Raw genomic sequence first — 14,880 nt, 5'->3', positions numbered from 1 at the left:
TGTGATTGAGCAGTCCTTGGTACTTATTTATAGTTACTGTAGGACCCGAGTTCCATTTGACACCGGAAGTGCTGAAAAACCTCTAGCGGGGTTTTTCTACCATAGAGTGGACGGCACAAACCGGTTGGATAAGCGCCGACAGATAGAAAAAGACGCTCATGGAGAGGAGAACGAGCGCTCAGTGATGGAAAGAGCTCCTTGCGTGCCAGATGTCCTACTTGCAAAATCCTAGAAAGTGGAGTGGATTCCTACCCGGTGGAGCAATGATGTGTCGTCCTTGCTCTGGTATCTTCTGCACTCTTTCTGATCCCCTTCCAGCCAGGCCAGATTGGGTGCTATTCAGCGACAGTCTGAAGAGTTAAATGGACAAAGCTCCATTTCCCAGGGAAGGAGGTGGCCGCTGCGCTCGCAAGGGAAAATGGTGTTTGAATTTCCCAAGCGCTGGATGGATTAAAGACCGTCACAGTTTGGAAGGGGGACTCTGATGAGTAAAAAGGGAAAAGGAAGGCATCAAGGCGAAATTGGGATGGCACAACTCAGAAATTAGTAGAAAGGGGGTGGGTAAAACCAGGTTGCAGAGGAAGGCAGAGGGCACCTGTCCCCTTTCAATACGGGACTTGAGTAAGCCCAGCTGAAGACTGAACAACTGCACTAGTTGAGTCCTTCGTTGTAACCCTTAAAGGCACAGAAACTGTTCTGTGTATCAGTCCCATTCTTTCCCTTTGTTTCTGATTTCCATCACTAGTATATGCCTTTCAGACCTCATAGATTTACAGAAAGATTGCCATCACCTCCCAACATTGGCAGGGCTTTCAGCTGCAGGAAAGGCAGAATTTCAACAGGTGTGGCTTTTGTCATGTGCCGATAGAGTGCTGTGGCAGACTCTTCACTTGTGGGATACTGTCATGCAACTCTTGCGTGTGTGGGAGTCCTGATAGAGAAAAAAGTACAATTGTAGACAAGGTCTGAAGGGGTGGACTAACCAGCTGGTAGGCAAGAGGGGTGGGGCTTGGCCAGTTGTGCCCCTTCAGGGGCACCTGGTTGGACACTGTATGAAATAGGAGGATGGACTAGATGGACCACCGATCTGATCCAGCAGGGCTCTTCTTAGGAAAGCCAAAGGATGAGAGGATGGGATGGCAAGTGGAAGTTCCAATTACAGGTCAGGGAACAGCCATGATCTTGGAAAAGAGAGAGGGAAGGTTTGGGGAAGGAGCAAAAAGCAAAGCTGTCTTTTTGTGGCCAGTATATAATTCTTAACCCTCCATTATCACTATTTGGTAATGGTATTTTTTTCAAGAACCTCTGCCCTTGTAACATCCCATTTCACCTGTACAGATTCTGAATTTCTCACAGCATCTCGTTGAATCTGCGCGATTTACTCATAGTTCCTGTTCAGTCTCCCTTACCTCTTCTTCAAGAAAACAAAATGGCAGCAGATGAAGGGGACGTGTCCACCCTGCCTCTCCCTGTCCAAGTGATGCTAGAGAAGGGACTGAAAATGGAGGAGCTGGAACCCACCAGTCTTGAGCCAAGGAAGAGAGCAGAAAACAGCTATTGTATTGTCCCAAGGGAGAGTAAAGGAGATTGGGGGGAAAGAACAATTCTGGAAGATGTTAAACTGGAACCTCAGAAGCGACTACAACAGTGCTGGGACATTCAGTTACAGGAGTTCCTGAAAAGAGTGGAGTCCCCCCAGTCAGAGTGGAGAAATCCCCAGTTGTCAAGGCCCGTGCCAGTCAATCATACCAAAGCTTTCCTGCCATGCCTCAAAGGGGTAGCCAACCCCAGCCCTGAGGGTTCAGCCCAAGTCCTGCCAGTCCTCAGCAAAGAAGGCCAAGAAACCAACGGTCAACTGTCAGACAACACCGAGGCAGATGGCAGAGGAGTGAAAGAGGAGGAGCCAGATAACAGTTCCACCATCTTGGACATCGAGCAGCAAGGCTTCTGGCAGTTCCGCTACCAGGAAGCTGAGGGGCCTCAGGCGGCTTGTCGGCAGCTGTGGCAGCTTTGTCTTCAATGGCTGAAGCCAGAAAGGCACACCAAGGAACAGATCCTGGAGCTGGTGGTTCTGGAGCAATTCCTGACCATTCTGCCTCAAGAACTCCAGAAATGGGTCAGGGAAGGAGGACCACAGACCTGTGCTCAGGCAGTGGCTCTGGCACAGGGTTTTCTACGGAAGCAGCAGGAAGTTCAGGTAAGGGAGTTTGGTTGTGGTTGTTCCAAGGGCCTGCAGGGATGTATTTGTTCCTCTTTTCTACATCTTATCACTTGAAACTATACACCACTTAACGGAACATGTGAACGACTTCCATTGGAAAGTATCATGCTTGAGATTACGCTCAAAATCATAGTATAGTAGCGTGTCCAGTCATTGAGGAAATAAGTACGCAGTGGTAGAAAATAAAGGGGACCTTGGCACAATAGCTAAAGCATGGTGTCTGTCAGGTGCCTCTCCCACCATCAAGTACCATAGTAGACAGAAGCATGAGCTGTGAGCCAGGAAGTTCCTTAATTGAAACTGCTATGGATTCATTGGGCATTCTTGGAGGCTTCGAACAGCCACCACACATCGTCTATTATATAAGGGACAGACAGGTACTCTTAAAGAGTTGCAGCAGGCAAGGGCTAGGGAATATGGAAGCCTCTGTGCTTAAAATCTTCTCTAGGGTTAAGTAAGTATTCAGGGGCTTAAAGAGGTTAATTTTCATTGCCCTACTTTCTTCCTGATTAACAGATTCTCATCTGCTCTCAACATTTTGTGCCTCTTAAAACATACTCAGTCCTAAGCGAGATTTTGATGGTGGTGGTGGTGTCTTTTTCTTTCTGTTAATGCACAAAATCGTATTTTTCTGCACATCCCCAAATATATAGAAACACTTGAGTTGCCTCTGGATGGCCTGATTTTATGGCATCTGTAATTGGCACTAGTCATCCCTATTACAGAGATCATAATATTGGCCACCTTAACAGACTGATATCAAGATTATGGGGACAATGTACATAAAGGCATTGTGCATTCTGTAAACATGTGTTAGAAGACCTACAGTGCAGCGATTTCTCAGGCTTGTATTTATTTTTAATCAAGGACATCTTTTCCCCACACTGCCTCCAAGGAGCTCAGGGTGGTATACAACATTGTTCTTTGCGCCTCCATTTTTCCTCACAACAACCCTGTGAGGTAGGTTACGCTGAGAAATAGTCACCCAGCAAACTTCATGACAGAGTGGGGCTTTGAACCTGGGTCTCCCAGGTCCTAGCCTGCCACCCTAACCACTACGCTGCACTGGCTTTCCCATGTCAATATGTTCTTTTGCTGAATTTCACAACGTTATTTCCAGGCCTTTCTGGTTTCTTAACTAGAATGGGATGAAAGGTGGGAGTGAGTTACTGAATTGAGGTCTTATAGTGCTTGTTCCCTCTCCTAGTCTTGTCTCTGGTGCTCTGAACAGGACCCTTGCTGCTCTTTCAGGTACATTGCACAGAAGTACAAGTTGCCACCTTGGACACAAGGCAGAGGTCCCTCTTCAAGGAAGTCAAAGAGGAGAGCATCTGTGAGGTTCAGCACGATGACTGTGATGCCAGCTCCCTGGGTAAGGATTCCTTGAGCCTTATTATAGTGTGCTCTCGAGATCCAAGGATGAGCTTTGGCTTCAAGGTCTTCAGTTGCTGATGCCCCAAGTATAGGGGCTTCTCTTCTAATCTCTGGCACAAGTCTGAGGAGGCAGAAACCCCCCACCCTCTGCCTCTGCAACGTTTATTTTTCTGCAATTACAAAATAAGGAAAACGGCTGCCCGGTGTTTACTAACATGATTCCCAATGGTGAGCAGATGGTCAGGAGAGAGGTGAGCCGGCATATTGACATATAATATGTGGGAAAGAGGATGCAAGTAAAGGAAGAGCTAAGCAGCAAGCCATGCAATCCTGTATCAGTTACTCCAGTTGAAGTCTGTAGATTTTAACTCTGTGTATGGTGAATGCATGGACTTTGGGGTCCTTCAGTGTCAGTATTGTCTATGAAGCTGGCAGCAGGGTCTTAAGCAGAGGTTTTCCACATCACCTCTTACCTCATCTCTTTACCTAAGATACTGGGGATAGAACCTGGACCTTCTGCATAGCAAACTGATGCTCTGCCACTGAGCCATGGCGCCCAATTGTGTGGAAGGAATCTTACAGCTACCGGGACATAAAGGTTCTTCCTGAGGGTAAAATGCATATACACCTAGCCATGGGAGAAGTCCAAATTTGTGGTATTGCTGTTTTTAATAGAGTGGACATTTTACAAGCACTTGTATCTTTGCTTTCTTTTTAATCCCAAATTTCAATCTGCCTTGGGGAGAACTGTGACATTCTGTTATTTTGCCGGCAGACTTTATTGGATGTCAACAAAATCCTCATAAAATATCACTCACTTCTCTTTTGAAAACCTTTTCAATTTTTTTAAGTCAACAGAACGTGAGCAATCCTGCTCACAGAATAATATATCGAAAACAACATTTCAAAAACACAGGGATATGTAAATTCTACTCAAGTTATATGGTATTCTTTTATCCTGCCCTTTGTCCAGGAAGCTGTAGGTGACATTCATCTCCCTTCCTTCCTCCATTTTAACCTCACAACTGTGGGGTGGTTTCGGCTGAGGGCCAAGCTACACATGACGAATGACACTTGAACAGCAAGTGTATTTCTCCGTGTTCACTTGCCCTCCACTCAATCCACTTGCTGTTCAAGTGTCATTCGTCATGTGTAGCTTGGCCCTGAGAGTGAATGTTACGAGCTCACTCATTGAGTTCCATGGCCAAGTGGGAAACTGAACCTGGGTCACCCAGATGGACACTCTAATCACCCCACCAAGCAGACCAGATATATAAAAGTTATGAGGCAATAAGTAAGAGAACAGGCTGCCTCCAAAAAGGGCTCTGCTGCCACTGGCATACAGTAGTAGTAGTAAAAAGGTGGAAAGGTTAGATTATGCAAGTTAAACAGAACGTGTGTGTGGAATCGGCATTCTGTAGGAAAATCAGGATCTTTCATTTTCATTTCTGAGGAGAAAAAAATCCTCCATGTTATCTGTTCCTATTCTAGATGATATGAAGCCCAGAGATGAGCAGCGAAACATACCAGAAAATTTCAGCGAAAGGGAACCACACTGGACACTGCGAGGAAGCTGTCAGCAAGCTGTCTCCCACCTCCCTGATCAGCAAGAAGTCTCGGAGTCCCAGCAGGAAAGCTGCCCGGACAAGGGAGGAGACAAACGTCTCCAGCATGACCTTCAAGCATGTGAAAGAATCCCACCAGGAGGGAAACCATATACATGCTCTTTCTGCGGGAAAAGCTTTAACCAGCGATCAACACTTACCATACACGAAAGGACACACACAGGAGAGAGGCCGTACGAATGTCCTGACTGTGGGAAACGGTTTAGCCATCGTTCAAATCTCATTGCTCACAAAACTGTCCATACAGGAGGGAGACCATACGAGTGCTCTGACTGCGGGGACAGCTTTAGACATCGTTCCCATGTCATTGCACATAAGAGGATTCACACAGGCGAGAGGCCACACAAGTGCTCAGACTGTGGGAAAAGCTTCAACCAGAGGTCAGCCCTCACTGTACATGCGCGTACCCATACGGGAGAGAGGCCGTATAAATGCTCAGACTGTGGAAAAAGCTTTAACCAGAGGTCAATTCTTACTGAACACGAAAGAACCCACACAGGAGAAAGGCCTTTTAAATGTTCCGACTGCGGGAAGAGCTTCAAACAGCTTTCAGCTCTCACTGCGCATGCACGAAGCCACACAGGAGAGAGACCATACATGTGCTTGGACTGTGGGAAGAGCTTTACTCGCAGCTCCCTCCTTATTAAACACAGGAGGATCCATACAGGAGAAAAACCATACGAATGCTCTAATTGTGGGAGACGGTTCAGTCAGCGCTCTCAGCTTGTCAGCCACGAGAAAACCCATGCAGGGCAGAAATCATATTGATTTATAGAATGTGGAGGAACTTTGAGCCAGAACCCAAACTGTAGCACGTATGTGGAGAAAAACTATGAGGAAGTGATGGTTGGTCTTCTTGGCAAGTGTGCTAACAAGTTCACAGTATAGGATCGTACCTCTTTAATGCACATATAGGCCCTTGTGGTTTGGTGTGGTTTTCTCTGTGGTCTACTAAAGCACAAAGCAGGCAGTTTCACAAGTCAGGCACTGTGCCAGAGCCAGGCCCAAAGGTCCACCTGCTGCTGTCCAAATGTACTACAACATCCTTCAGCATAATGCCCTATTGGTTATCTACAGGGTTGGTCAATTATACCCTCCAGATAGCTTCAGTGAGAGAGCTGCCTTTTTAAAATAATTGACCCATCAGCAAGAAAGAAGGGGGGGGGGGAAATAACCCTGTAAACCATCAAACCTGCCTTTCTAAGTACCCTTATTATATACAGAAGGAACGTGGGTAAGAACTGGGAAAGGAGGACTCTACGTGTTGGTTAGGAAGCATATGTGGAAACAGATGGGTTTTCTCAGAGTGTTTTCAGGTTACTTGTACATTCTGCATTAAACGCTTTTTGCACTCTTCAAAATTGTATCTGGTAATAAGCAGAACACTGTCTGAAAATGAAGCTAAGCTTCCATGCTTAGCTGTTACGTTAGTTAGCCATAACCAGGCCTAATACTCTTTGTCAATATCATCCCATTTGCAATACAGTAAAATGCCATCCACGTCTTGTGGCAACGAGTTGCATAGTTATAGAATGGTGAAGAATTGCATCCTTTTTTAGCCGAGTACCTGTTGCCCATCAGGTTAATTCCCAATGGCTAAGCAATGTGCCTGGCTGAAATACAATTTGAGCTTGAGTATTTAAAGGGCCATGCAGAATTTAAAATGTGGTTTTACGGCAACAGTCTGTCAGTGCTGTGCATAAGTTAGTACAGGCTACTTAAATGTAAAATTGGCACCCTCTGACTATATTCTTGTTCTTTCTGCTTTTAGGAAAAGGCTGAAAAATTAGGTTGGGGCCTGCTGGTCATGTCTATGGGAGATTGCCAACTTCTGCCTCATTCTGTTTTTTTGGTGACGGGCTGTGTCCTATGAGCAGCATTTAAAGAGGGTATTTTAGGCTGCAGCAGGAAAGTGAAGAAGTCATACTGTGCTGATGAAAATTCTTTCATTGGGAAGATCTTTGGTGGAATCAAAGCCTTTATCCCCTACTTCACAAAATGTTTATACTTGTATTTGACTGTAGTCATGTAATCATATGGCATAGGACTATATTAATGAGCCAGTCGGCAAAGGTGCCTTGTTCATGCTACAAGTGGATGCTAGTTTAGCACTGAAGTATAAGATGCAAATTCTCAACAACGGCATCCTACCTAATTTCTATAAAACATTTGAAAGCAAGCAAAGGGGGAAAGTTGAGAGAGAGGCTAGTTGTCTTGGTAGCTGATATCCTGCAACTCATTTTGTGCCCATTTTTAAAAAAAATTAAATCTCAGCTATGTTCCTAGCGCTTTTGCTTTTAGTGTAAAGAGCCTAGACTGTTTGTATAGTAAGATGCATAGGAACTTCTGCCCATCTTTCATTTTGTTAGTCTTTTCTAGACCTCGTGGTCACCATGAAAAGATGCTCATTTGAGCGTTGCCTTAACTAGTTTTGTCCATATTTTAAAGATGACAAGTTCTCACAACCCATGCGACAGAAAAGCCGTAATGGGTCCCACCTGTGATATTTGCCAATAACCGTATGTTCAGTGATGACTGTATTCAAGCAGTACAATTCATGGCACCCCCAAGCAGGACTCATTCGGTTAAGCTACAAAGATTGGTATGCACTATTAGGAGCATTCACTATATTAAGTATTTCCCTTTTCACTATGTTATGTTGTATGTAGAAGCTTGGGCCTAGCAGATGGGGAATAATTACTAATTCTCCTTCACCCCTACTCCCCACTGGGAGAGTATTTCATGGGCCATTTTGGGTTGCTCTGTGTGTGTGTGTGGGGTGTGTGTGTGGGGTGTGTGTGTGGGGGGGGGCGGGGTGATCCCTTCTGCCTGTAGAAATTCTCCATGAGATCTAGAACATGAAAGGTATGGTCCAAAAGACACTCCAATTACTAGAAAAGTGTGGAAATGGAACAGATGTTCCAACCCCTTTGAATAAGAGACATGAAGGGTACCTAGAAATATACAAGTAGTTCCCCACCAACTAAAAAGTTAAGACACAGGCTGTCCCTGACACCCTGATCATTAGCACATTCTGTGTATAGCAATCTTCAGTGCCTACCACTTGAAAGTCAGGACGGTCACCTTAAAACATAGAGCCAGTGTGGTGTAATGGTTACAGCACCTGACGAGGATCTGAGAGACCCCAGTTTAAATCCCCTCTGCTTGCTGTGCAACCTTGTGCCAACTGCACACAATTTAATCTACCTCAGAGTTGGTGAGGGAATAAAATGGTAGAGAGGACAATTAGGTAAGCCACTTTCCTAGGAGCAAGCCACACTGGCTAGGCCTCAATGGGATTCAGAGTAGAGCAGCTTAGGAGTGCACTCTAAATCACAAACTTTCAACATTTTATTCTTTTACAGTTTTATACACAAGTTTTAGAGATCCACGTAAAAAAATAGCCACATACTCTTGTGATGTTTATAGGTAACAAAAGATCAGAAACACAAAAATGAACACATTTCATTTTTCATGGCCTCAAAACCTCTGAAGATCCAGAACGGGGGTGGGGCTTCATTTTGAAGATTAGAGAAACTGACCGCAGAACATGCTCTGTTGGCCAAAAATAACACAAATAGAAATTATTAATCCTTAGTACCCCTCAGAGAGCCCTGAATTACAGACTGAATTATAGTTTACAGAACAGAAGTAATTGACACATGAGTGTCTTGGGAGTTTTCAGGACTTTTTGGTACCTGTTTGGAATATAAATAAAAGCAAGATTTGTGCTGGTCAAATGCAGGCGAAAATACCCCCCAAAAGTGTAAGACACACACCTTCAGTAGATCTCTAGAAAAGGCCAGTGGCAAATGGACAGAGTGCACATTCTGTTGCTTGTAAGCACAGTATAGAAAAATGAGCTTTTTTAAAAAATAGGAAAATGGAATATTGGACACTCTGCCCCAAGAAGTCTCTCTCCCATCATTTAACAGTGCCATGAAGACAATGGGGGTCAAATGCTTGGAATGGGAAGATCTAGGAAAACAAATCATGCTCCAGGCTCTCTAATCTTTTTACTGCCATTTTTCAGCAAGGGCTTCTATGTGCCTAACAAAGCCACAGGACCGAACAATGTATAACCCTATTTGAAAGTAAGATAGAAAATTTGGTTCTTCTGGTAGGTCCAAGAAACAGGCACACAAGCACGCTACCCGCTCTTTCTGAACAGGGACAAAACTAAGACAGACACAAAATATTTCAAGGTTCTCTCCCAAAGAATCTTGCCCACACTGTCTCCAACGCTTTTCCGGGGAGGGGACCAGGCAGCACAAAAGAAGACAACAGAACCATCACTGCTTCTGCTGGAGGGCCTCCTTCCGTGCAGCATCCTGCAGGAGTTGCGTGTCAACCTCGTCGGCCGGAAGCTGGACATAGCGGACGACTGAGCCGCGAATGAAGCAGTTCTTGACAGACAACTGGGGTGGGGGGAGGAAGAGGAGAAGACCATTAGAGCCAGGGAGGAAAACCGTGTAATGATGATATGCAGGCAGCTAAATTACACTACAGGAGAGGCTAGTGCGAAGTGTGTCGCCAGTATGGAGCAGTGATTAAAGCACTGGACTGCGTTTGGGAGAGCCAGGTTGAAATCCCTGTTCTGCTCTGAAACTGGCAGGGTGACCTCGGGCAAGTCGCCTTCTGTCTTAGGGTTTGAGTGTCCAGTGGAGACCCAAACAAATCAATATTATGGAAAGCCATCACAGCAGCAGTTTACAACAAAGGACTCCAATTAACTGGGGCAGTACCAGGGGAAGTGGCAAGGGCCTCCAGGCAGGTGGCTCTTTATGGCATCTCCAACCTCATGCCCATAATAATGAGCAGTACATTAACATTCTGTGTTTCGGAATTGGGCATAAAGTAGTCATCAACAGTAAGACAAGAAGTATCTTCATCCCAGATGGCCTTAGGCGGATCCAGATATAGAACTATATTGTCTTTATTTTATAAAGACCGAGACTCAAGACAGATTGTATGGTATAAGAAAATGCAATCAAACAGTATGAGATATTTAATAAGCAATGCAACAGGACTAGGATTATAAAAATTAGAAACTGTATAAAAAGGTATCGGACGTGTCAAATGATGCAAAAAATGGAATTACAAAAGTAGACAGTGATGCCCTAAGAGCAGGACAATACATACAACAAACAGATATATGCAACACAGTGGCACAGATTATAGTCCTGGTCTTTATAAAAATGCCTTCCTGAACAATTTCTGTTTTATAGTTTGTGGAATGACAGAAGCGTGGGAGCCCAGCTGACCTCCTCAGGCAATCCATTCACAAGCTTAGGGCCACTAACAGAGAACGTGTATGTATGTGCAGCTACTGATCTTACGTGAATTTTATGAGGTCAGGCACCTACTGGAAAGCCTGGCCCATGCTAGCTCCCTGCTCACAGCCAGCCAGTTATATGTAGCCACCACTATGTGTAAGAGTCAAGCTTTCTGCACACATATTTCTAAGACTGAGATGCCAAGATGTACCTGAAAACAAAACACGCCATTCCTCCCCTCTCTCTCTCTTTTTAATGCCCACTCAGAGCAGTTTACAAAGTATTCCTCCCCTCTGAAAGCTCTTCCAGGTAGGGACGTCCAAATTCAAATCCCCAATTCATCCATAAAGCTAACTGGGGGACTTTGGGACAGTTAGTATATCAGCTAGCCTACCTCACAGGACTGTTGTGAAGATAAAATAGAGATAAGGACAGCCATGTGTTTTCAAGCTCCTTAGAAGAAGGATGGGTTAAAAACATGACAGATACTCACCATATGAGGATATTTCTCTGGGTCTGTCACACTAATGTCTGTGAGTTTGATATTCAGGTACTGCAAAGTGAGAAAGAGACAGAAACGCTAAGCAGCAAAGATTCAACAAGTACATAAGACTGTGCTCCAAAGCTTGTTTATATGGGCCGAGATACCGTAACCAAGTTGCTGTTACCCAGAGAAAACAGATGGCCACTAAAACATGTCGAGATTAGAAATATCTGGTCACCCAGAATCAAATTTATCATACAGGAGAAAGAAATAGATATTGCCATTCGTACCTGATCCACAGAGTGCAGAGTTCCACATATACTGTAGAAAATAAGAGGGGGGAAAACCAATTACAATATAATTTTAATTTGAGTGGAAGATCTAGAGCATTAAAGACTTCAGGGGAAACAGAGGGCAGAGAGCCAGGAAGGGTTTAGGATCTAGGACTCCCCCAGTTTTCCCTGCGGGAAGCAGCTCTGAATAAAGACCTACCTCAAGTCGTTCTTCAGCTCAACCACCACGTCCTTCCCTACCAGGGATTTGAAGAAGGAGTAGAAGAGCTATATGGGCAGAAAGAAGAACACATCAACTCCAAGGAAAGTTTTTTTTTTTAAAGATCAGAAACAAAAAACACACAACCTTCATTCCACACTGCAGTGGGAAGCAGTGACACGTAGAACATACCTCATCATACAATTAAAGAGCAAAATAATGTTACAATTCAAAGCAAAAGATTAGCAAAGAGCCAGTATAAGAAAGCCCACTTGCATAACTGAAAAGTCCTACTAACTGATGCAAGTCCTTTATTAGGAACAAGCCAGTGTGGTGTAATGGACAGAGTGGCAGACTAGGATCTGGGCGACCAAGGTTCAATTCCCTGCTCTGCCCTGCAAGCTTGTTGGGTGACCTTGGGCCATCAAACACTCTCAGCCTAACCAACCTCACAGGGTTGTTGTGAGTGGGAAAAAATGGAGAAGAATGATGTAAGCTGCCTTGGGGAGCCATTAGGAAGAAAGGCTGGGTATAATTGAAGTAAGATATAAATCAAATAAAGTCTCATAATAAATATACACAGGAACACAAGATGCACAATTATTTTAGCGCACAGTTATAAATCAGTACATGGTTTGCCCTTGGATTACTAACAACCACACTCCTCTATGATTTCTGTAGTGCATCTTCTAAGAAGCCCTTTAGTTCCATACAAATTCCCTTCACGTACTGGTTAGCTCACTCTTCCATGGAAGCTTGCAGGGTGGGTGACCTATGGGTGAGTCACTCGATCTTGGCCTACCTTACCTCACAGGGCTGTTGTGAAGATAAAATACTGGACAGGAGAACAATGCGAACTTTGGGTCCAACCAGGGAGAAAGGCAGGGCATAAAGGAAGTAAATATTCTAGCATCCAGACTACCCCTGGGACATATCTTAACTTAAAACATTTTTTTATTGGATTTCTAAACTGCCCTCCCCTTAACCATGCTCAGAGAGGTATACAACATCACAAACTGCTCTGAGTGGGCATTAAGTTGTCCTGAATGGCGGTATATAAATCAAATATTATTATTATTATGTTATTAATTTAGTTTGCATAATTAACGTATAAATATAAATTAACCCAATCAATCAAAATAGGCCCATTGAAATAGTGCAATGATAGCGCTGCATTTTTAAAAAGCCATATTGACTCCAGAGCCGTAGACTGCAGGACCCAACTCTAGGCAGCAGTAAGAATAAATTGTTTGGCATTTGTTAATATATCAAATCCAGCCCAGCCCGTCCACCACTTACACCAGGACAAATTCATCCACCGCACACCAACGAGGTGTACAACTAGCTCCCCCATGACGTCTCTGTTGCCCAAACCTGAAGCCTGACCATTCTGCACAAAGCCCAACTCTACTCATTCGTGCACCCCGCTTTACGAAAAGGAGGAGGGGACAAAATAAATTGCGTCAGAAAACAAAGGTTGTGACGTCATAACCTACCATTGCGGGAGTTGCCACTCACAGCAGCAAAGAACCCGCGTGGATAAAACCTTCAGTGCTTGAAAGAAGTTCCCGGGCTGGACAGACGTTGCAAGCGCGTCTATGGAAAGGAAGGGCGGGATTGCGGGCGCTCCCCCGTCACGTGAGAAGGGAAACCTCGCGTGCACTCGGAAGTGAATGGGAACAGGGAGCTGTTCTTAAAGAGGCCGCTGTCTAATTATTCCATGCTGCCGCCTTCGAGTTTTCCAACGTGGGGTCGGCCGATTTGTTTTCAAGGTTTGTTTCTTCGAGTGGCCAGACATCCTATTGTTAAAGTCCTTGTTAGCTGTTCACGATAAACAAAATGGAACCTCCAGGAATCTCCCAACCTGGACCTGGCAACCCTACTCCATGTACAGCGGCAGTGTGCTGCTGAATCACAGAGGCTGTCTGAGAAGTGAGCTCTGACTCCCGAAAACTTCACACCCTGAAGATCTTGTTGTTCTCTAAGGTGCCACTGGACTTAAAGAGGCTGGGAATCTTCCTAGAGGAATCTATTTGTACCCTGTTGAAAACAGAACAAGATGATAGATGGACCCGGATCTACCTAGGAAAGCCATACCTTACGAGTAATGTTTAAAAGTTTCCCCTTGATGGATGACCTGCTTCTCTCTCCCACTCAGGACTTGACATGTTTTTTCAGCAAACTACACTTTTTTTTTCTTTTTTACTATTATTTTTTAACAAGTGAGCAGCAGGCAGACATTTAACTGGTGGAGCATTCCATGAATTTGATGGGGAAAGCTGCCCCCATTCAAGGTCTTCCCATGACAGAGTGGCTACAGGCTACTGTCAGTGGAGAGTGTCTGGAAGGCAACTCAGGGCCAAGCTACAAGTGATGAATGACACTTGAACGGCAAGTGAACAGACTCATGTGTATTCCTCCCTGTTCACTTGCGCTCCACTTTCCCTCCACTTGTCATTGCAACAGAAGAGTACCAGAGTGTATCTCAAGAAAGGGCTGAGCACAGGTCTTGCAGCAATATTTATTGTTCTTCTGACCAATGAAAATATGACATTATGGTATTTGAATAGTGTTCCTCACACTGCAGTGAATTGTGCAAAATTAGGAACAGCAAATAATGCTGAAAAATGAGTATTGGCAATCAATAAGCAATAAATAAAATGTCACATCTTTACAAAGGCGATCTACAAGCTGTACCCATTTATATGATTATGAAATATTTGTCAGTACTAAAATTTGAGAGCCAGTGGTTAAGAGCGGCAGGATTCTAATCTGGAGAACCAGGTTTGATTCCCCACTCCTCCACTTGAAGCCAGCTGGGTGACTTTGAGTCAGGCACAGCTTCTTGGAGCTCTCTCAACCCCACCCACCTCACAGGGCGACTGTTGTTGTGGGGATAATAACAACACACTCTGTAAACTGCTCTGAGGATGGTATTAAGTTGTCTGGAAGGGCAGTGTATAAATCAAATGTTGTAATTATTATTAGATAAGGAGCAATGTTTTAGTTATTTACTTTGCCTTTCTCCCTAATAGAGACCCAAAGGGACTTACATAATCTCTTCTCCATTTTATCCTCACAACAACCTTGTGAAGTTGGTGAAGCTGAGAGAGTGTGACTGGCTGAAGGTCACCCAGCAAACTTCCAGCTCTTTTTCTACTCAAAGATAATAAAAAACAGGCATATAATCAAGAGAAACGCCTGTAGCCCAACTGCCACTCACATATTGTCTAAGGGGAGTTTAGTGTATATGAATTTTTAGCTGAATAAGGCAAATTCCAGAAGGGTTAAGTCTGCTTTGACAAAAATAACATCATGGCAGAAGCTTTTCAGTTGTCAGGGAGATTTATAGCCAGATCTACAAACAGCAGAAGGACGAAGGAGTTATTACAAAGAAAGGGCAGAGGG

The 14,880-nt window shown here is 44.4% G+C and overlaps 2 protein-coding genes across 2 annotated transcripts; one reads left to right on the top strand and one right to left on the bottom strand.

Moving 5' to 3' along the window:
• Positions 1-1,346: 1,346 nt before the first annotated feature.
• On the top strand, positions 1,347-5,988 carry LOC129327725 (zinc finger protein 3-like). The gene is made up of 3 exons (XM_054976480.1): positions 1,347-2,197; positions 3,473-3,593; positions 5,087-5,988. The coding sequence occupies exons 1-3, from the start codon at positions 1,430-1,432 to the stop codon at positions 5,986-5,988; spliced, it is 1,791 nt and encodes a 596-aa protein (XP_054832455.1). The 5' UTR covers positions 1,347-1,429.
• A 2,565-nt stretch (positions 5,989-8,553) lies between these two features.
• On the bottom strand, positions 8,554-13,072 carry LSM2 (LSM2 homolog, U6 small nuclear RNA and mRNA degradation associated). The gene is made up of 5 exons (XM_054977642.1): positions 12,969-13,072; positions 11,473-11,540; positions 11,271-11,301; positions 10,990-11,049; positions 8,554-9,638 (listed from the first exon to the last, which is right to left on the bottom strand). Exons 1-5 carry the CDS (start codon positions 12,969-12,971, stop codon positions 9,513-9,515), a joined length of 288 nt encoding a protein of 95 aa, XP_054833617.1. The 5' UTR covers positions 12,972-13,072; the 3' UTR covers positions 8,554-9,512.
• Positions 13,073-14,880: the final 1,808 nt, after the last annotated feature.

This window comes from Eublepharis macularius, chromosome 4, assembly GCF_028583425.1.
Source record: "Eublepharis macularius isolate TG4126 chromosome 4, MPM_Emac_v1.0, whole genome shotgun sequence".
NCBI lineage: Eukaryota > Metazoa > Chordata > Lepidosauria > Squamata > Eublepharidae > Eublepharis > Eublepharis macularius.
This window is presented reverse-complemented; position numbering and strand designations above follow the sequence as displayed.

Coding starts and splice junctions, on each gene's coding strand:
- LOC129327725 (XM_054976480.1), top strand. CDS start 1,430: ATGGCAGCAGATGAAGGGGACGTGTCCACCCTGCCTCTCCCTGTCCAA. Junction 2,198..3,472: donor GGAAGCAGCAGGAAGTTCAG/GTAAGGGAGTTT, acceptor CTGCTCTTTCAG/GTACATTGCACAGAAGTACA. Junction 3,594..5,086: donor CTGTGATGCCAGCTCCCTGG/GTAAGGATTCCT, acceptor TTCCTATTCTAG/ATGATATGAAGCCCAGAGAT.
- LSM2 (XM_054977642.1), bottom strand. Junction 11,050..11,270: donor CTCTGCACTCTGTGGATCAG/GTACGAATGGCA, acceptor CTCACTTTGCAG/TACCTGAATATCAAACTCAC. Junction 9,639..10,989: donor CAGAGAAATATCCTCATATG/GTGAGTATCTGT, acceptor CCCCCACCCCAG/TTGTCTGTCAAGAACTGCTT.